This window comes from Xenopus tropicalis, chromosome 6 (genome assembly GCF_000004195.4).
Source record: "Xenopus tropicalis strain Nigerian chromosome 6, UCB_Xtro_10.0, whole genome shotgun sequence".
Taxonomy (NCBI): domain Eukaryota; kingdom Metazoa; phylum Chordata; class Amphibia; order Anura; family Pipidae; genus Xenopus; species Xenopus tropicalis.
The window spans coordinates 148,320,071-148,341,736 of record NC_030682.2 but is presented as its reverse complement, the minus strand read 5'-3'; the positions used below and the strand labels follow the sequence as shown (position 1 = coordinate 148,341,736).

The 21,666-nt window shown below is 47.9% G+C and overlaps 1 protein-coding gene across 5 annotated transcripts in view; it reads right to left on the bottom strand.

Annotated features, from left to right (window-relative positions):
- Window positions 1–21,666, bottom strand: part of adgrb1 (adhesion G protein-coupled receptor B1) — a 387,039-nt gene that overhangs the window by 188,941 nt on the left and 176,432 nt on the right. For all 5 annotated transcript variants that reach the window (XM_031903763.1, XM_031903765.1, XM_031903764.1 and 2 more), the window contains exon 3: window positions 1,177–1,335. In XM_031903763.1, coding sequence (XP_031759623.1) covers window positions 1,177–1,335 — 159 coding nt within the window. The remainder of the gene's footprint in view (window positions 1–1,176; window positions 1,336–21,666) is intronic.

The window sequence follows — 21,666 nt, the reverse complement described above, 5'->3', positions numbered from 1 at the left end:
TTTTTTCATCCGTGAATCCATGCCTGCCGAAACATTTCGCCCATCACTATCTGTAAACTGTCGCGTGTCAAAAAAAATTCTCACCCGCGGCTATTCTTTTGTCGCGCGGCAATTCTTTTGTTGCCTGCGGCTATTCTTTTGTTGCCCGCGGCTATTATTTTGTCGCGTGGCTATTATGTCGTCGCCTGCGGCTTTTATTTTGTTGCGCGGCTTTTATTTTGTCGCCCGCGGCTATTATTTTGTCGCCCGCGGCTATTCTTTTGTCACCCGCGTCTATTATTTTGTCGCGCGGCTATTATTTTGTCGAGCGCCTATTATTTCATCGCCCGCGGCTATTATTTTGTCACCTGCGGCTATTCTTTTGTCCCCCGCGCCAATTTTTGGACGTACAGTGAATTTTTCCGCGGCGAGTTTTTTCATCCGTGAATCCATGCCTGCCGAAACATTTCGCCAATCACTATCTGTAAACTGTCTTTCTTTCCCCAAAAATGGAAAAGTGGCGGTTGAGTCGGAATTTAGGCGGATTTCTTTTTATTTTTCCACCACTTTTACTCCAAAAAAGGGCTCTCTCCACTTTTGTGAATTCCCCCCAAGGGGTTTAATGCACTCAGTAGGGAGCTGGGGCAGTTTTTGCATTTACAAGACCGCATTTTGCCCCAATCTCTAGATGTGACCCCCATGTGCGCGACAAAATAATAGCTGCGCGACAAAATAATATCCGCGGGCGACAAAAGAACAGTGCTGGCGACAAAAGAATAGCCGCGGATGACAATTTTCTTTGATGTGCAACATTTTCGCCGTTTTGCGAATTTTTTGCCGTTTCGCAAATCTTTTGAAAGATTCGCAAATTTTTCAGCGAAGCAAACCGGGACAGATTCGCTCATCACTATTGTTCACCTTTAAATTAACTTTTACTGTGATATAGAGACTGATATTCAGAGACGATTTGCAATTTGTTGGATAACCCCAGTGAATGGCCGCCATTACATAAGAAGCAATCTCTCCTTAACACCAAGCTGTTGGGCCAAATAGTAAGAGATCAGTGCAAAGATTTACATTTCCCCCCAAGTTAGAGATGAACTGTCCCCATATGGGAAACACTGGGAATTTACATCTCATTTACATAATGAATGTCCCCTATGCAATGCAGACATTGTAACGAAGATCAATAATTACCATTGCATGCCTTCCTGTTGCACAGCCGGCCCTCCTCCAAAACTCCTTCGCAAATGTGCCCCTCCTCTGGCGACAAAAGACAGGTCCTTGTTCGGGTTTGCAGACCTCCCCCACAGTCTCTATTACAGTCTCCCCAAGAAGTCCAAGAGGTCCAACCACCTTGCAGGAAGGAAACAGAAATTCATGGTTAACACTGAGGCTTTTGGTGAAGGAATCAGAATAAAACACATACGTAATTCCCTACTATACCTGCTATCCCACAGCCCCAGTCCCTTCCCAGAGGCTATTATCCCCCCACTGCTACTATAGGCACCATCTCTCCCTACTATACCTGCTATCCCCCAGCCCCAGTCCCTTCCCAGAGGCTATTATCCCCCCACTGCTACTATAGGCACCATCTCTCCCTACTATACCTGCTATCCCACAGCCCTAGTCCCTTCCCAGAGGCTATTATCCCCCCACTGCTGCTATAGGCACCATCTCTCCCTACTATACCTGCTATCCCACAGCCCCAGTCCCTTCCCAGAGGCTATTATCCCCCCACTGCTACTATAGGCATCATCTCTCCCTACTATACCTGCTATCCCACAGCCCCAGTCCCTTCCCAGAGGCTATTATCCCCCCACTGCTACTATAGGCACCATCTCTCCCTACTATACCTGCTATCCCACAGCCCCAGTCCCTTTCCAGAGGCTATTATCCCCCCACTGCTACTATAGGCACCATCTCTCCCCTACTATACCTGCTATCCCACAGCCCCAGTCCCTTCCCAGAGGCTATTATCCCCCCACTGCTACTATAGGCACCATCTCTCCCTACTATACCTGCTATCCCACAGCCCCAGTCCCTTCCCAGAGGCTATTATCCCACTGCTACTATAGGCACCATCTTCCCTACTATACCTGCTATCCCACAGCCCCAGTCCCTTCCCAGAGGCTATTATCCCCCACTGCTACTATAGGCACCATCTCTCCCTACTATACCTGCTATCCCACAGCCCCCAGTCCTTCCCAGAGGCTATTATCCCCCCACTGCTACTATAGGCACCATCTCTCCCTACTATACCTTCTATCCCACAGCCCAGTCCCTTCCCAGAGGCTATTATCCCCCACTGCTACTATAGGCACCATCTCTCCCTACTATACCTGCTATCCCACAGCCCCAGTCCCTTCCCAGAGGCTATTATCCCCCCCCACTGCTACTATAGGCACCATCTCTCCCTACTATACCTGCTATCCCACAGCCCCAGTCCCTTCCCAGAGGCTATTATCCCCCCACTGCTACTATAGGCACCATCTTCTCCCTACTATACCTGCTATCCCACAGCCCCAGTCCCTTCCCAGAGGCTATTATCCCCCCCACTGCTACTATAGGCACCATCTCTCCCTACTATAACCTGCTATCCCACAGCCCCAGTCCCTTCCCAGAGGCTATTATCCCCCCACTGCTACTATAGGCACCATCTCTCCCTACTATACCTGCTATCCCACAGCCCCAGTCCCTTCCCAGAGGCTATTATCCCCCCCACTGCTACTATAGGCACCATCTCTCCCTACTATACCTGCTATCCCACAGCCCCAGTCCCTTCCCAGAGGCTATTATCCCCCCACTGCTACTATAGGCACCATCTCTCCCTACTATACCTGCTATCCCACAGCCCCAGTCCCTTCCCAGAGGCTATTATCCCCCCACTGTTACTATAGGCACCATCTCTCCCTACTATACCTGCTATCCCCCAGCCCCAGTCCCTTCCCAGAGGCTATTATCCCCCCACTGCTACTATAGGCACCATCTCTCCCTACTATACCTGCTATCCCACAGCCCCAGTCCCTTCCCAGAGGCTATTATCCCCCCACTGCTACTATAGGCACCATCTCTCCCTACTATACCTGCTATCCCACAGCCACACACAAAATGAAGTACAAATATTTCCAATGTGCATATATTCCTTGGCAGTACACACAGTATAACAGTAATAATTGCCTTTAATATAACACTTTGTGACAGTACATTTGTGACCCAACAAAACCTTGCCCTCTGCCATGGGAAGAATCATTTTGCTTTTTACTCTAAGTGTAAAATATGCATCTCAGAAGAATTTCCGAGCATAATAAATCCCGCCAGAGAGGACAAACATGAAGTCCCATCACTAATGCCCCAGGCCTGGCAGCGCTAAAGTTCTCTAGATTCAAACATGCCCCTGATCACAGGGAGTTCTGCCCGATTCTGCCCCCTGCGCCGAGACACCGGCGTTAATAATTAGTGATGAACGAGCCGCTCCTTAAACATTAAAGAAAATAATTTGATATTTCATGGAGACCCACTGATTCCAAGCAGAAAGATTTCGGCTGTTTCAATATATCACAGTAAATGTGTTTGTTTCATAAATAACATTGCCATAGAATCGGCCAATCGCCCCTAAATGCTGGAATATATAAACAGCTCTTTCCTGGAATCAAGAAATTCTATTAATGTGCTAAACTTGTGTATTTTGGAGAATTCTGAAGTATTTTCATCCTTAGGAGAAGGACAATTTTTAGGTTTGGTGGGGCTCATGGTGAAGGAGACTTTGTGGGGCCCAATAATAACTCAGCACATCAGGTGCTGTTGCAATGAATGATATACTGTACATTAATAACAGCCTTTCCCAAACCATCCCTCCAATCTAATTGGTTATTTGAGGCCAATTAGAGTAAGACATGCCCTATGTAAGCACCTTCCTTAACTTATTTCCTGCTGTTAGCATTATGGTAAGTTTAGCTTGAGCGGCTTAGCCCTAGCTCTTCCTTGCTCTTGCCTTCCCCTACCTTGGCCCTGTTCTTGTTCCTGCTCCATTCCTTTTTCTGCTCCATTCAGTCCAGTTTGCTGAGAGACCTGCCTGAGAGACTCCCCACTATCCTAACCATGCATTGGGGATTTCCCCTTAAATCCTTGACATGACTTATTGTCTGTGATTGGATAATGTGAGTTACGACCCTGAAGTAAATTGCCCAATGTTGGGCTACTATTTCCTTCTTGTCCTACTGTCTCCATCTTGTTCTGCTGTCCTACTTTCTTCATCTTTCCCTACTTCTTCATCTTGCCCTACTGTCTCCATCTTGTCCTACTGTCTTCAGCTTTCCCTACTGTCTCTATTTAGTCATACTGCCTCCATCTTGCTCCACTGTTTCCATCTTATCCTACAGTCTCCATCTTGTCCTACAGTCTCCGTCTTGTCCTACAGTCTCCATCTTGTCCTACAGTCTCCGTCTTGCCCTACTGTCTCCATCTTGTTCTACTGTTTTCATCTTGTCCTTCTGTCTATATCTTGACCTATTGTCTTTATCTTGTCCATCTTTTCTTACTGTCTTTATCTTTTCCTACTGTCTCCATCTTGTCTTACTGTCTTTAGCTTGCCCTACTGCATTTATACTGCCCTATTGACTTTATCTTGCCCTATTGTCTCCATCTTGCCATACTGTATCCATCTTGCCCTACTGTATCCATCTTGCCTTATCGTCTCCCTCTTGTCCTACGGTCTTCAGCTTTTCCTACTGTTGCCATCTTGTCCTACTGTCTCCATCTTGTCCTACTGTCTCCATCTTGTCCTACTGTCTCTATCTTGTCCTGCTGTCTCCATCTTGCCCTACTGTCTCCATCTTCTCCTACTGTCTCCATCTTGCCCTAATGTCCCCATCTTGTCCTACTGTCTCCATCTTGTCCTACTGCCTCCATCTTGCCCTACTGTCTTTATCTTGTCCTACTGTCTCCATCTCACTGTACTGATGTGGCCTCAGGGACTTTCTACCTTTGTTATCTCTCTTCCTTTTACAAATAATGGCATCAACCCCATCATTCGACTGAAGTAGCAAAAATGCCTTGAAGTCAGCCAAATCCTGGACTGAATACCTAAGATAATTGAGCCCTTCTGTATATCGTGGGAGTCCTTGCCCAATAAGAAGGAAGCTGCACATACTCATCGTGTTGGTGTGATGGGGAGGCCAGTGGAGCAGATGAGAGAAAAGACAGCAATTTAATGTGTTTTGCGATCTCTGGAAATAACGTGTGACCTTTTAGTTGGTGTCAAAAATTCAGTGCATAACATACAGGTTTTATTGATCTCGGACTCAACCTTTCCCCTGACACTTTCCAGTTATAAAACAGTCTGTTTCTATTATGTCCTTTCTGAATGGAAAGGAAAGAGTTTTCACAATTGCCCATCGATCTTCTCCGCGGTCTCGAAATGCCACAATTTCCACTATTTTATCTGCACTTCTCTTGCAAAGCAGCAAATAGAAGGGATTTATGGTTCTTCCTCAACAACACATGATGGCTTTTAGTTGCTGTTCTAGTGGGATATAGTTCAGCGCACAAAGGGGAGCAGTAATGGGCCTATTGACCAGCGCCGGTGCCACTCACGCGGGACATCTCTGGCTCTAGTTTCTCTGTCGCTATTTGTAAAGGGAAAACATGTAGCGGATACAGTCACCGTGATCCCAGAAGATATTCTGGTTGAGTTACTGCCCTTATACCCAAGCAATACAGAGAGCAAACTACTGGCAAAATATCTATAATACAGGAAATTCCTACAGGAAATGTCATTTATCTACATAGTGATGTCATACGTTGTAATCAGAGCTTAATGATGATGTCAAGCTTGTCACATGATGCGGTAACTGTAAGCTGATAGGTAACTTGGAAATATGATGCTTCCAGATACAGAATCAATTTACCACACCATTAAACCATGGAAATATTAAAGAAGACATGTAGGATAAATTAAAAAAAGTTTTAATTAATACTATTTGTAAAAATGGCTCCCTATAGATCCTCTCAGGTCCCTGTCTGTGTTTCAAATGAGGGGTGGGCCTGTCCTAACGGTCCCTGCCAGAAGCACAGTAGCTGAGGGATAGCCAATCACAGCCCTGCAGTCACACAAGCACAGACAGGCTTCAGTTGCCTATCAGGTCAGCCTAGCTGCTGATTGGTTCCTATCCTACAGTGCCACCGCCCCCTGCACAGCCTGGGAATTGAGGCAGCAGGAAGAGAAACCGATGGGCGGGGCTTGAGGGGTTTTGGGGGGAAATTTCAATAAAGCAACCCAAAACACTACTTTTTAAAGACCATTCCTTCTGTGTTTAGAAAAGTACAATAATGTTTTTTTACACAATATGTCCCCTTTAATCTTTGGGAGTGGGCCCTTGTGTGACAATAGAGGAAGGGTGTTGCAGAACTATAATTCTCATCTCAGGTGCAATGAATAAATTGGGTACCATTGGTTCTTAGAAAAGAAACGATATCTTCTTTATTGGCAGGAATGTAACACAGGTCTTTTGGGGACAGGCACAGATAGTACAATATAGTTGTTATACTCACAAATAGAACTTCTAGCCAATCAGGGGCTAGTATCTGCAGATAGTCAACTTGTCAAAATGTCCAACTGCCAGAGTGAGGCCCTCCAAGTGGAACCTAGGCGACCTACACTTGAGTCCCTATCCCAAGGGTCGTAACCCAGGACACTAATGCTTCTACTTCTCCTCGTAGGAGCATCAGGCTGCTCACTAAATACCCTAAATACTCTATAATAGAGAAAATCCTTACAACGAACCTCCCCTAGTGGATCTACCTCTGCCCAGGCTGTAACCTTCTTCCACCTTCCTGCCAGGCGGAATCCAAGAAGAGAAGAGAATGAGCCCTGACAGCTTCCACCCTTCAATACAAAAGAACAATGACCCCTCCTGGTCAGTTATGGAACTGCTGGGAGATACTTTTTATACTTTTTTCCCTTCTAACTACGATTTAGGGCCCAACTTAGCTACAAACCTTGGGGGCTGCCTGTAATATAAAAGGGGATACTAGACTATCCGTCCCCTATCTGATCAAACTATCAGCAGATACTCACAAATAAAACTTGTAGCCCATCAGGGGTTAGTATCTGCAGATAGTCAACTTGTCAAAATGTCCAACCGCCAGAGTCAGGTCCTCTAAGTGGAACCTAGACGAGCTACAGTAGCCCCCAAGTCTGTCCTGAGGGTCGTACCCAGGACACTAATGCTTCTACTTCTCCTCGTAGGAGCTTCAGGCTGCTCACTAAATACCCTAAATTCTCTATAACTTCCAACAACCCTCCCCTAGTGGATACAAAAGATCAATGACCCCTCCTGGTCAGTTATGGAACTGCTGGGAGATACTTTTTACACTTTTTTCCCTCCTGACTACGATTTAGGGCCCAACTTAGCTACAAACCTTGGGGACTGCCTGTAATATAAAAGGGGATACTAGACTATCAGTCCCCTATTTGAACAAACTATCAGCAGATGCTCACAAATAGAACTTCCAGCCCATCAGGGGCTAGTATCTGCAGATAGTCAACTTGTCAAAATGTCCAACCGCCAGAGTCAGGCCCTCCAAGTGGAACCTAGACGAGCTGCAGTAGCCCCTAAGTCTGTCCTAAGGTTCGTACCCAGGACCTTAATGCTTCTACTTCTCCTCGTAGGAGCATCAGGCTGCTCACTAAATACCCTAAATTCTCTATTATAGAGAAAATCCTTACAACGAACCTCTGCCCAGGCTGTAACCTTCTTCCACGTTCCTGCCAGGCGGAATCCAAGAAAAGAAGAGATTGAGACCTGGCAGCTTCCACCCTTCAATACAAAAGAACAATGACCCCTCCTGGTCAGTTATGGAACTGCTGGGACATATTTTTACACTTTTTTCCCTTCTAACTACGATTTAGGCCCCAACTTAGCTACAAACCTTGGGGGCTGCCTGTAATATAAAAGGGGATACTAGACTATCAGTCCCCTACTTGATCAAACTATCATTTATTTCCTACTTAAAATACAAAAACCGTAATGTAGAAGAGACAACATGAGAAGTGACAGCTCAGGAAGAGACAGCACTAGGGTGGGTAGGAAGAGACAGTCACACTGGGTCCGACCTTGAGCCAAGGCCACCGCGTGATACAATATGAAGCCTTTGGGTTCAGCCCATGGATTTTTTATCCATTTCCCACAATAATCCGTATTCGCTTTCAAATGGATCAGAGGTTATTGACATATTTTCAGGACCCGGGGAGTGTACTTAGCGCAATCAATACTGTATCCGTAACCAGCCATATGCACCGCCGGCAACCGGCTTAACCAGCCGCAGTCCCTGCGCCGCGGGGCCCCGGGAGGTGGGACTGCAGCCCCCTTTGTCATGAATGAATTGGAAATCTGACAGAATTAAAAGGCTAAGAGTTTACTTAATGCAGATCGTTAGGCAGCAAATAAGGTCTGGAATTGACGAACGCTCCCTTTAGATGGCTCATAATTCACTTATTAAGACTTTCAGGGCCTTTTTCTTTTTTTTTTGCACGAAAAGCAATAATATGTTAAGCAAGCGCTGCGGAACATGAACAGGGTTGTAATGTGATATTCAATTAAAAATCAAAATCTACCTGATTAATCAAATTCCCAGTCTGCCCTCCTCCAAAAATATACATTCATCCCCGCATCTCATATTGTGCTGCATTAGTGCATGTTCTGCTGCAGTCCCACAGCCAAATGCATCGATACACAGATATATAGAAACATTGGGGTAACAGTCACCCTGCTATAGTTCCAGGGGTACCCAGGGCACAAATAAGCACTCACCCCAAATCCCCCCCTAACTGGCCTTCAGGCTGGGCCCCCTTAGCCTATAACAAGGTTACAGATATATAGAAACATTGGGGTAACAGTCACCCTGCTATAGTTCCAGGGGTACCCAGGGCAAAAATAAGCACTCACCCCAAATCCCTCATAACTGGCCTTCAGGCTGGGCCCCCTTAGCCCATAACAAGGTAACAGATATATAGAAACATTGGGATAACAGTCACCCCGCTATAGTTCCAGGGGTACCCAGGGCACAAATAAGCACTCACCCCAAATCCCCCCCTAACTGGCCTTCAGGCTGGGCCCCCTTAGCCCATAACAAGGTTACAGATATATAGAAACATTGGGGTAACAGTCCCCCCGCTATAGTTCCAGGTGTACCCAGGGCACAAATAAGCACTCACCCCAAATCCCCCCCTAACTGGCCTTCAGGCTGGGCCCCCTTAGCCCATAACAAGGTTACAGATATATAGAAACATTGGGGTAACAGTCACCCCGCTATAGTTCCAGGGGTACCCAGGGCACAAATAAGCACTCACCCCAAATCCCCCCCTAACTGGCCTTCAGGCTGGGCCCCCTTAGCCCATAACAAGGTTACAGATATATAGAAACATTGGGGTAACAGTCACCCCACTATAGTTCCAGGGGTACCCAGGGCACAAATAAGCACTCACCCCAAATCCCCCCCTAACTGGCCTTCAGGCTGGGCCCCCTTAGCCCATAACAAGGTTACAGATATATAGAAACATTGGGGTAACAGTCACCCCGCTATAGTTCCAGGGGTACCCAGGGCACAAATAAGCACTCACCCCAAATCCCCCCTAACTGGCCTTCAGGCTGGGCCCCCTTAGCCCATAACAAGGTTACAGATATATAGAAACATTGGGGTAACAGTCACCCTGCTATAGTTCCAGGGGTACCCAGGGCACAAATAAGCACTCACCCCAAATCCCCCCTAACTGGCCTTCAGGCTGGGCCCCCTTAGCCCATAACAAGGTTACAGATATATAGAAACATTGGGGTAACAGTCACCCTGCTATAGTTCCAGGGGTACCCAGGGCACAAATAAACACTCACCCCAAATCCCCCCATAACTGGCCTTCAGGCTGGGCCCCCTTAGCCCATAACAAGGTTACAGATATATAGAAACATTGGGGTAACAGTCACCCCGCTATAGTTCCAGGGGTATCCAGGGCACAAATAAGCACTCACCCCAAATCCCCCCCTAACTGGCCTTCAGGCTGGGCCCCCTTAGCCCATAACAAGGTTACAGATATATAGAAACATTGGGGTAACAGTCACCCCGCTATAGTTCCAGGGGTACCCAGGGCACAAATAAGCACTCACCCCAAATCCCCCCCTAACTGGCCTTCAGGCTGGGCCCCCTTAGCCCATAACAAGGTTACAGATATATAGAAACATCCCGGGTATCAGGTAAAACCCAGACATTACAGTATCGGGGCACAATTTATTGCCCACAGAAGCCCCTCTCTGCAGACTCAATGATAGTGCTTCCCAGTTCTGGCCAGTAGATGGCACTGCTTTGCTGAATGCTGTATGACAGAGATACAAGTGGTTCAGCAGCGACACGCTACATGGCAGCTCCCACTCACCTTTCTCTGCACCTCGCAGGCAGCAGGCCCCAGACCTGTAAGAGTTAACTGCTAACACCATTAAGAGCTGATGAAGCAGTTGCAGAAAGTCTCCCCGAGCGTTTGCCCCGGCAGAACCCAGGCCCCTGAAATACCATTTTCCAAAAAGCATGTTCCGCTAATTAGCCTTATTGCCCGCGCCTCCCAGAAGCCATTGTGTATTGTAAGCGCTCGGAACGTATCCGGACACACAGCTCACATTAATGTTAATCATGCCTGGTTGGCTCTTAATTACCAGGGCTCCGCTCGGCTGCTAATGTCTGACGGCTGTTATTAGAGAGCCCCCCCCCCCCCCATATTACTAAAGAATGAAATCCTCAAGTCACCCCAATAAAGCAGGCAGAGAATAATGGGAGATTCCCAACTCCACACAAAATCCACTTCTGCTGCCCGGATTCATGGGTCTATGATTGACCTTGACAGTCAAGGTCCTGTCTGGGAATTAACAGCAGCCCTACCTTGCTTTACTGCAGCCATTCTAACTATAACCTGAGGAGCAATGGAGAAAACTTCCCATTATGTACAAAGTGTAGATGCTTTTTAACCCACAGTTTTCTTTCCAAATTAAATCCTAGCTAAATCCAGCACATGCCTTCCCAGGCAGCAGTGCGACACTGCCATGACAAAAGACAGACACATGGGTTTCAACCTGTGAGGTTTCTATTCCAGTTGGTTGATTCACTGCTCACTGTGTTGGCCTAAGGGGTGGGAAGTCTGCATGGGAAGTCTCCATAGGCCCTGTAACTGGGGTTTGTGGTGCTGGTGACCAAAGCTATGGGTTCTGTCACTGGGGGTCACTTTTGGCACTGTGTAATGGCCCCACCCATGGGCCCCATCACTGGAAGTGGCTTGTAGGGCTGTGTAATGACCCCAGCCATGGGCCCCATCACTGGAAGTGGCTTGTAGGGCTGTGTAATGACCCCAGCCATGGGCCCCATCACTGGAAGTGGCTTGTGGTGATGCTTAATGACCCAAGCTATGGGGCCCATCATTGTGGGTGGCTTTTGGCACTGTGTAATGGCCCCAGTCATGGGTTCTCTCAATGAAAGTGGCTTGTGACGTTGTGTAATGGCCCCAGCCATGGGCCCCATCACTGGAAGTGGCTTGTAGTGTTGTGTAATGGCCCCAGTCACTGGAAGTGGCTTGTAGGCCTTTGTAATGGCCCCAGTCATGGGCCCCATCACTGGAAGTGGCTTGTAGCATTGTTTAATGGTCCCAGCCATGGGCCCCATCACTGAAAGTGGCTTGTAGGGCTGTGTATGGGCCCCAGCCATGGGCCCCATGACTGAAAGTGGCTTGTAGGGCTGTGTAATGGCCCCAGCCATGGGCCCCATCACTGAAAGTGGCTTGTAGGGCTGTGTAATGGCCCCAGCCATGGGCCCCAAGACTGAAAGTGGCTTGTAGTGCTGTGTAATGGCCCCAGCCATGGGCCCCATCACTGGAAGTGGCTTGTAGCATTGTTTAATGGCCCCAGCCATGGGCCCCATGACTGAAAGTGGCTTGTAGGGCTATGTAATGGCCCCAGCCATGGGCCCCATGACTGAAAGTGGCTTGTAGGGCTGTGTAATGACCCCAGCCATGGGCCCCATCTATGGAAGTGGCTTGTAGGGCTGTGTAATGGCCCCAGCCATGGGCCCCATCTATGGAAGTGGCTTGTAGGGCTGTGTAATGGCCCCAGCCATGGGCCCCATCTATGGAAGTGGCTTGTAGGGCTGTGTAATGACCCCAGCCATGGGCCCCATCTATGGAAGTGGCTTGTAGGGCTGTGTAATGGCCCCAGCCATGGGCCCAGTCACTGGAGGTGGCTTGTAGGGCTGTGTAATGGCCCAGCCATGGGCCCCATCACTGAAAGTGGCTTGTAGTGCTGTGTAATGGCCCCAGCCATGGGCCCCATCACTGGAAGTGGCTTGTAGCATTGTTTAATGGCCCCATCCATGGGCCCCATCACTGAAAGTGGCTTGTAGGGCTGTGTAATGGCCCCAGCCATGGGCCCCATGACTGAAAGTGGCTTGTAGGGCTGTGTAATGACCCCAGCCATGGGCCCCATCTATGGAAGTGGCTTGTAGGGCTGTGTAATGACCCCAGCCATGGGCCCCATCTATGGAAGTGGCTTGTAGGGCTGTGTAATGACCCCAGCCATGGGCCCCATCTATGGAAGTGGCTTGTAGGGCTGTGTAATGGCCCCAGCCATGGGCCCCATCTATGGAAGTGGCTTGTAGGGCTGTGTAATGGCCCCAGCCATGGGCCCCATTACTGGAGGTGGCTAGTAGGGCTGTGTAATGGCCCCAGCCATGGGCCCCATCACTGGAGGTGGCTAGTAGCGCTGTGTAATGGCCCCAGCCATGGGCCCCATCACTGGAAGTGGCTTGTAGCATTGTTTAATGGCCCCAGCCATGGGCCCCATGACTGAAAGTGGCTTGTAGGGCTATGTAATGGCCCCAGCCATGGGCCCCATGACTGAAAGTGGCTTGTAGGGCTGTGTAATGACCCCAGCCATGGGCCCCATCTATGGAAGTGGCTTGTAGGGCTGTGTAATTGCCCCAGCCATGGGCCCCATCTATGGAAGTGGCTTGTAGGGCTGTGTAATGACCCCAGCCATGGGCCCCATCTATGGAAGTGGCTTGTAGGGCTGTGTAATTGCCCCAGCCATGGGCCCCATCTATGGAAGTGGCTTGTAGGGCTGTGTAATGACCCCAGCCATGGGCCCCATCTATGGAAGTGGCTTGTAGGGCTGTGTAATGGCCCCAGCCATGGGCCCAGTCACTGGAGGTGGCTTGTAGGGCTGTGTAATGGCCCAGCCATGGGCCCCATCACTGAAAGTGGCTTGTAGTGCTGTGTAATGGCCCCAGCCATGGGCCCCATCACTGGAAGTGGCTTGTAGCATTGTTTAATGGCCCCATCCATGGGCCCCATCACTGAAAGTGGCTTGTAGGGCTGTGTAATGGCCCCAGCCATGGGCCCCATGACTGAAAGTGGCTTGTAGGGCTGTGTAATGACCCCAGCCATGGGCCCTATCTATGGAAGTGGCTTGTAGGGCTGTGTAATGACCCCAGCCATGGGCCCCATCTATGGAAGTGGCTTGTAGGGCTGTGTAATGACCCCAGCCATGGGCCCCATCTATGGAAGTGGCTTGTAGGGCTGTGTAATGGCCCCAGCCATGGGCCCCATCTATGGAAGTGGCTTGTAGGGCTGTGTAATGGCCCCAGCCATGGGCCCCATTACTGGAGGTGGCTAGTAGGGCTGTGTAATGGCCCCAGCCATGGGCCCCATCACTGGAGGTGGCTAGTAGCGCTGTGTAATGGCCCCAGCCATGGGCCCCATCACTGGAAGTGGCTTGTGGTGCTGTTTAAGTGAATAATTAAAGTGCACGTTGGTTAATGCGGTTACATGTAATGCGCTCAGACATAATGGGGACATTTCTCAGGGAGACGACTTCGGTTTAATCTCTTCAGCCTGAGCAGGACATTATTTATGTGCCAATCACCGGCCTCGGATGAGAGGAAATAAAATATAGTGGGAAATTTCACCGCTGGGTGCTAATGCGGCCAACCAGGCAGTGCCATGATAACACAAGCGTGTGGGGGGCACAGGGGGGACTCACTAGGGACAGGCAGAATCTACATGGTCCGACGCTATTGTGCCACAGAAGGGAGGGGTAACAGGTTGGCAGCTTCAGGGACCCTACCAAGCTTCACTGCCATAAAACGATATAAATGGAACTAATAAACAAACACATCCAGCACGGTTCAGGGGCCCTGCAGGTGCCCCCAACAGCCACCTGCCCCCCTAACCCCCCGCAGGGACCCCCACTCTACGTCATCCCCTGAGCGCACGTAAGTTTAACGTGTCCCGGGATACTGTGTCCCGGGATACTGGGGTCAGGCAGTTGGTAAGGAGAATGGGCAAAGCAGTTAACATAGTAACATAGTAAGTTAGGTTGAAAAAAGACTTACGCCCATCACGTTCAACCATAATGCCCATATATAACCTGCCTAACTTCTAGTTGGTAGCCAGGAGGGGTCCAGGCTGGGCTCAGATCTGCCCAACCGGACCCATCAGATTTTGATTGCACCAATATGGGTGCAATACCACATGAAAGTACTGTTTAGGTGCAAGTCAATTGCAGGTGTAGGTTCAACACACAGAGGCAACCCTGTAAGTAACATGTTGATTCCGTGTGCTTTATACCTTGCACCTTATGTAGCAAAGAGAATTAAATACACAGTATAAATACACATACATACGCAGTGTGGCTTTGCACTGTTACATCTGTATCTCAGCTCTTCTGAGTATTAATACCCGTGTACTTGTAGTTTCTCACATGTTTATTGTTATAAGACGTCCAACCCTTTATTGAAAGTATCTCTGTATCCGCCATCTCTTTCCCTTCAGCATTTTTGCTCAGTTTTGCCCCTAGTGGTGATTCTGGGAATCACAGTGCATTCAGCCTGCCTCTCGTTCCATTTGGAAACCAGACACATTCTCCTGCTATTCCGGAGCATCGGCAGAGATTAACATTCTAATAATCATATAGAGCAGCGGGGATCTGCCGGCTTGCTGCTCTGTTATTGCCAATGAGAAGTCTAATTGGCCAATTACATGTATTTTCATCCCATACTCCAATAAAGGCAGTGCTGAATAAGGAATGGGTTGATATGCTTGCGCTCTCCAGAGCCTCGGGTCATATGCTGAATTCAGAAGAAAACTGCCTCTTCGTGTTTATTTACTATGTTTGTTATATGAGGTGATGTATTATTCATTCATGTTCTGCCCGTGAAGAATGAAGCTTGAAATTACGATTTGTGAATGAAAAGCAGTTTGAACCTGACTCAAAAAATATAAATGTATTAATAGACTTCAGTACATTGAGAGACCTCGTCTAAAAAGGGATCCTGGCTCAGTGTTTCTATTACTGCAAACAAATGTCCTGCTGTATTTAACAACATCAACATCATGTCCAACTGTCTCTATCCTGCTCTTCTGCCTCCATCTTGTCCAACTGTCTCTATCCTGCTCTTCTGTCTCCATCTTGTCCAACTGTCTCTATCCTGCTCTTCTGTCTCTATCTTGTCCTACTGTCTCTATCCTGCTCTTCTGTCTCCATCTTGTCCTACTGTCTCCATCTTGCCCTACTGTCTCTATCCTGCTCTTCTGTCTCCATCTTGCTCTACTGTCTCCATCTTGCCCTACTGTCTCCATCTTGCCCTACTGTCTCTATCCTGCTCTTCTGTCTCCATCTTGTCCTACTGTCTCTATCCTGCTCTTCTGTCTCCATCTTGCCCTACTGTCTCCATGATGCCCTACTATCTCCATCTTGCCCTACTGTCTCCAACTTGCCCAACTGTCTCTATCCTGCTTTTCTGTCTCCATCTTGCCCTACTGTATCAATCTTTTTTCTGCCACCCTCTTGCCCTATTCCTGCCATATTACCCTAAGGTTGCCATCTTTCCCTACCTCCATCTTGACCCACTTTGCCATAAGTTTACCTTCTTGCCTTACTGTCTCTATCACCTACTACCACAATCTTTCCCTGCTATCACCTTCTTGCCCTACATTCTTCTGTCCATCTTGTCCTTCCCAATCTTGCCCAACGGTCTCCATCTTGCTCTATTATCATTATCATGTTCTACTCTCTCCACCTATCTCTACGATCTCCATATTTTCATACTGTTACCATCTTCATCTATTATCACCATCTTGCCCTACTGTCTCCACCTGGCTCTACTGTCATCATCATCTTATTATTACCATCACACAGGATGCAATCTGAAACAGCACTGCTACTTTTCTTTTAAAATAAAATGCCTTTATTGAATATTTTCAGGATATTAGAGCAACTTTTCAGGTCTTATCTGTCTCTTATCATGCTCACCATTTTGCCCTAAGCGCTTCTGTCTCCAACTTGCTCTGCTGTCTCCATCTTGCCCTACTGTCTCCATCTTGCTTTATCTTACCATCGTGCCCTACTGTCTCCATCTTGCTCTATCTTACCATCGTGCCCTACTGTTTCCATCTAGCTCTACTGTTTCTATCTTGCCCTACTGTCTCCATCTTGTCCTACTGTTTCCATCTTGTCCTACTGTCTCCATCTTGTCCTACTGTCTCCATCTTGTCCTACTGTCTCCAACTTGTCCTACTGTCACCATTTTTCTCTACTGTGTTGTTGACTGATGACATTTTGTCCTACTGCCTCCTACTATCCCCTCAATTTTCTAACAACTTTTTCTATGTGGACCTCTATATATATGTAAGGCCCTGGGCATGTGCCCCAATTGGCATGTCAAGGACATCTATGCATTGGCACCTAATTGTGTTAGGAAAGTAATGAGATACAATTACATGAACATTACAATACAGAGCTCTCAGTACAAACTTTACCTCCCAGCTCCCTTGGCCAGCTGAGCTGGAAGCCCATATCTTTGATTTCTTGCTTTGAGTGCTATCATTAAAGATAAATAAAAGATAATTCAGTTTTAGCTGTCCTTATTTTATTTAGGAGCCTCAATCATTTCCATGAATCGCTTTAGGTGTGAGCCGTACTCCTCAGAAAACATTGAAAGAGTAATTGGAAGCAAGAAAGCAACTAAGCTTATTGATCCAAACGCCCAGCGATAAACCTACTCCCTTCTACCTGATCTATGTAGAAATTATGGAAACTTCAGCAATGACTTTAATCTGTGCAGAAATAAAGCTGGGGCAGTAGGTCCCAGTGCTAAAAATTGGCTTCAGTAAATAGATTGTTAGCTCTCAGAAGCAGCAAGATGTATTTGTGAAGCTGCATTTGGAATTGAACCGCATGTGTAGGAAAGGAGAGTGGGTAGGAATTACGTATAGTAAGGCAAGTTGGCAACAACTGGGCAAAATGGCGACAGTATTTAAAAATGGAAAATTAAGAGAAAGATGGAGACAGCAGGAACATATTTCAACAGTAAAGCAAGATGGTGACAATAGGGGGATAAGAGAAATTGGGGAAAGGAGGGCAGCAGAGTTAGATGAACACAATAGGGAAAAATGTAATCAGTAAAATAATATGGGGAAGGTGACTATACTAGGACGATACTAGGCGGTGACTGTAGGGAGAAATAGTGGCAGCAAAGCATATTAGGGAAAGTAGAACAAGAAGAAGATAGGGAGACAGTGCAGTAAATTTGTCACATTATATCAAGATGGTACCAGTAGGACAAGCTAATGTGGGATGAGATAGTGATAGTATGCCTAGATGGAAAAAGCAGGACAAGATGGAGACAGTAGGGCAAGATGGAGACAGTAGGGCAAGATGGAGACAGTGGGGCAAGATGGAGACAGTAGGGCAAGATGGAGACAGTAGGGCAAGATGGAGACAGAAGGACAAGATGGAGACAGTAGGACAAGATGGAGACAGTAGGGCAAGATGGAAACAATAGAACAAATGCACGACAGAAGGGTAAGATGAAGACAGTAGGGCAACATGGAGACAGTAGGGCAAGATGGAGACAGTAGGGCAACATGGAGACAGTAGAGCAAGATGGAGACAGTAGAGAAAGATAGAGACAGAACAAATTGAAGACAGTTAGGCAAGATAAAGACTCTAGGGCAAGATGGAGACAGTATGGTAAAATTGTTATGGTACCAGTAGGTCAAGATTGTGACTGTGGACAGTAGAGAGACAGCATGGCAAGAAGGAGACAGCAGGGTAAGATAGGGAGACAGTAGAACAAGAGAGAGACATTAGGACAAAATAGACCCAGTGGAACAAGACAGACTGCTGAGCAGACAAAATGGCATCACAGATGTTTCAGATGTTCTAATTACGGGTAGTTGTGACTGTCGGTGAATGTAAATAAATAAAAGAAATAAATAAATGAAAAGAGACAAATCCCAAATCTCCTTGTGTTCATTTCAGTTAATTGGGAAGGAGTTCCTGTGTGAGCCTATATGGAAATGTGAGCCCTGTAAGTGGGACGGCTTACAAACTAAAATGGCTGCCTACATGGACTTTACAGCAATTCCCTATCAGTTGGTGGGCGCCGGGCAGATGCAGCGCTGGCAGTTGTGGCTCTCGGCAGCTGAAGTGTCAGGCAGAACAGTCATCAATCGGCGGCGAGACAGCCGGGCGCAGCTGCACAGTAGCCACTCTTATTAACAGGGGAATCAATGGGATAAAGGGTTGGGAACAGGCAACTTACAGAACAATGTAGCACGGGGGCCAACGCTAATGGCTCGGGCACCCTGGGGTCTCCTGGCTAAAATAAACCCCTTGGCACTGCCCTGTATTAACTCCTGGTTTGCCTTCCCACTCATTTATCAACATTGGGCAAATTAGCTCATGAGCTGTAACCCTCGGCAACCAAACAGTGATTGGCTTTATTCAGTCCTTTGCAGGTAGAACAATGAATGCAACAGTTTGATTGGTTGCCATGGGTCGCTGCCCATGGGCAAATCTGCCAGGGTGCATGTAATGGGAAGGAGGGGGGTATATGTCTTGCTCCTAAACTACCCCTTATAGGGCAGAAAGCTGTTCTCTATTGACTCGTGGCACAATCTTTGCGTCTCCTACACCGGGCGTTGGACTGGCACGGGCACAATTATGCTAAAATGCTGAGAGGAATAGTGCATTATGGGTAGAACTGGAAATACGGGGTTTCAGAACAAGGAAATCTCTTTGGTTCCCAGCACGGCCTGTCTCATTGTGTTTATATAACTGCTGCCAGGCTGCCCGTCTCCTCGCCATGCTCTCACATCCGTCCTTATGTAACAGGGGGGAGCAGTCTATTGGCTGTCTCGCTAGACTCCGACGCTCCCTTTCCTCACACAGGGACTCTCCTAAGGAGCAAAGTCATTTCTATTTATCCAGTTGCCCCGGTGCCCGGCGCTGCCCCCTGTCTATAGGGCAGTACTGCGGGCACAGACTTCACATTAATGTATGTTCACAGTTGCTTGTGCTGTTCTGAAGGTCACCCTGTCTCGCCCGTATACACAGAATTCCACTGGAAAATATCTGTTATTGGGCAGAGGATTCAGGTTTCTATGGAAACCCACCTCTCTCTCTCTCTCTCTCTCTCTCTCTCTCTCGCTCGCTCTCTCTCGCTCTCTCTCGCTCGGTTCCATTGGCATTTTTGTCACATAAAATCACCAAAGTAGAGGAACACGGTTACAAACCCACTAAAACTGTGCCCAGTGGCAAATTGGTGCCAATTATAAATGTAATAATGTGATATCTGTAGCCTGCCCCCCCCCCCAGCACTTATGGAGTTAATAAGTTATATCCGTCCATCAAGTGAATCTGCCCAACTTCTAGCTGATCCAGAGGGACCCAAAAATGGATTTGGGGTGATTGCTTATTTGTGCCCTGGGTACCCCTGGAACTATAGCGGGGTGACTGTTACCCCAATGTTTCTATATATCTGTAACCTTGTTATGGGCTAAGGGGGCCCAGCCTGAAGGCCAGTTAGGGGGGGATTTGGGGTGAGTGCTTATTTGTGCCCTGGGTACCCCTGGAACTATAGCGGGGTGACTGTTACCCCAATGTTTCTATATATCTGTAACCTTGTTATGGGCTAAGGGGGCCCAGCCTGAAGGCCAGTTAGGGGGGGATTTGGGGTGAGTGCTTATTTGTGCCCTGGGTACCCCTGGAACTATAGCGGGGTGACGGTTACCCCAATGTTTCTATATATCTGTAACCTTGTTATGGGCTAAGGGGGCCCAGCCTGAAGGCCAGTTAGGGGGGGATTTGGGGTGAGTGCTTATTTGTGCCCTGGGTACCCCTGGAACTATAGCAGGGTGACTGTTACCCCAATGTTTCTATATATCTGTAACCTTGTTATGGGCTAAGGGGGCCCAGCCTGAAGGCCAGTTAGGGGGGATTTGGGGTGAGTGCTTATTTGTGCCCTGGGTACCCCTGGAACTATAGCAGGGTGACTGTTACCCCAATGTTTCTATATATCTGTAACCTTGTTATGGGCTAAGGGGGCCCAGCCTGAAGGCCAGTTAGGGGGGGATTTGGGGTGAGTGCTTATTTGTGCCCTGGGTACCCCTGGAACTATAGCGGGGTGACTGTTACCCCAATGTTTCTATATATCTGTAACCTTGTTATGGGCTAAGGGGGCCCAGCCTGAAGGCCAGTTAGGGGGGATTTGGGGTGAGTGCTTATTTGTGCCCTGGGTACCCCTGGAACTATAGCAGGGTGACTGTTACCCCAATGTTTCTATATATCTGTAACCTTGTTATGGGCTAAGGGGGCCCAGCCTGAAGGCCAGTTAGGGGGGATTTGGGGTGAGTGCTTATTTGTGCCCTGGGTACCCCTGGAACTATAGCGGGGTGACTGTTACCCCAATGTTTCTATATATCTGTAACCTTGTTATGGGCTAAGGGGGCCCAGCCTGAAGGCCAGTTAGGGGGGGATTTGGGGTGAGTGCTTATTTGTGCCCTGGGTACCCCTGGAACTATAGCGGTGTGACTGTTACCCCAATGTTTCTATATATCTGTAACCTTGTTATGGGCTAAGGGGGCCCAGCCTGAAGGCCAGTTAGGGGGGGATTTGGGGTGAGTGCTTATTTGTGCCCTGGGTACCCCTGGAACTATAGCGGGGTGACTGTTACCCCAATGTTTCTATATATCTGTAACCTTGTTATGGGCTAAGGGGGCCCAGCCTGAAGGCCAGTTAGGGGGGGATTTGGGGTGAGTGCTTATTTGCTGCCCTGGAAACCCGTGGAACTATAGCAACTGTTGCATGCTGGAAGTTGTAATTATGACGAATGTATCAGACAAGGCACAAGAGGGACCAGAGCAGGACATCTATAAAGTCAGTGCAATAAAACAGCTCTCATTTCATTGGTTTAATAAAGTCATTTAGAGCCATATCTCCGAGCCTTATTTATATTAATGAAAAAGTTCCCCAAATCCTTTCCAGGTAATTTCCTAGTGAACGTCAGACTAATGAAACCCGGTGCCACTCGGATCCCTGCCCAATACACAGCGGGATAGGGATATATTTGCCATCAAGGTTATGTAGAACAGTTTCATTAATCACCACGGCCTGTTTATTACCACGGTTTAGACACTTTATGATCCGCCCGGCGTGCGCCTTATACAACTTCTGCCATTTGTGGAGGTGAGAAATATCAGCTGGAAATGCCGAGAAGTGATTCGCCCTCGTGCCGCCGGATACAGGGATGTACTTTATAGGGTGAGTGGCCTTGAAATTGGAGTTTATGCAGAGTGTAAAAATATAAAAGGGATATTAC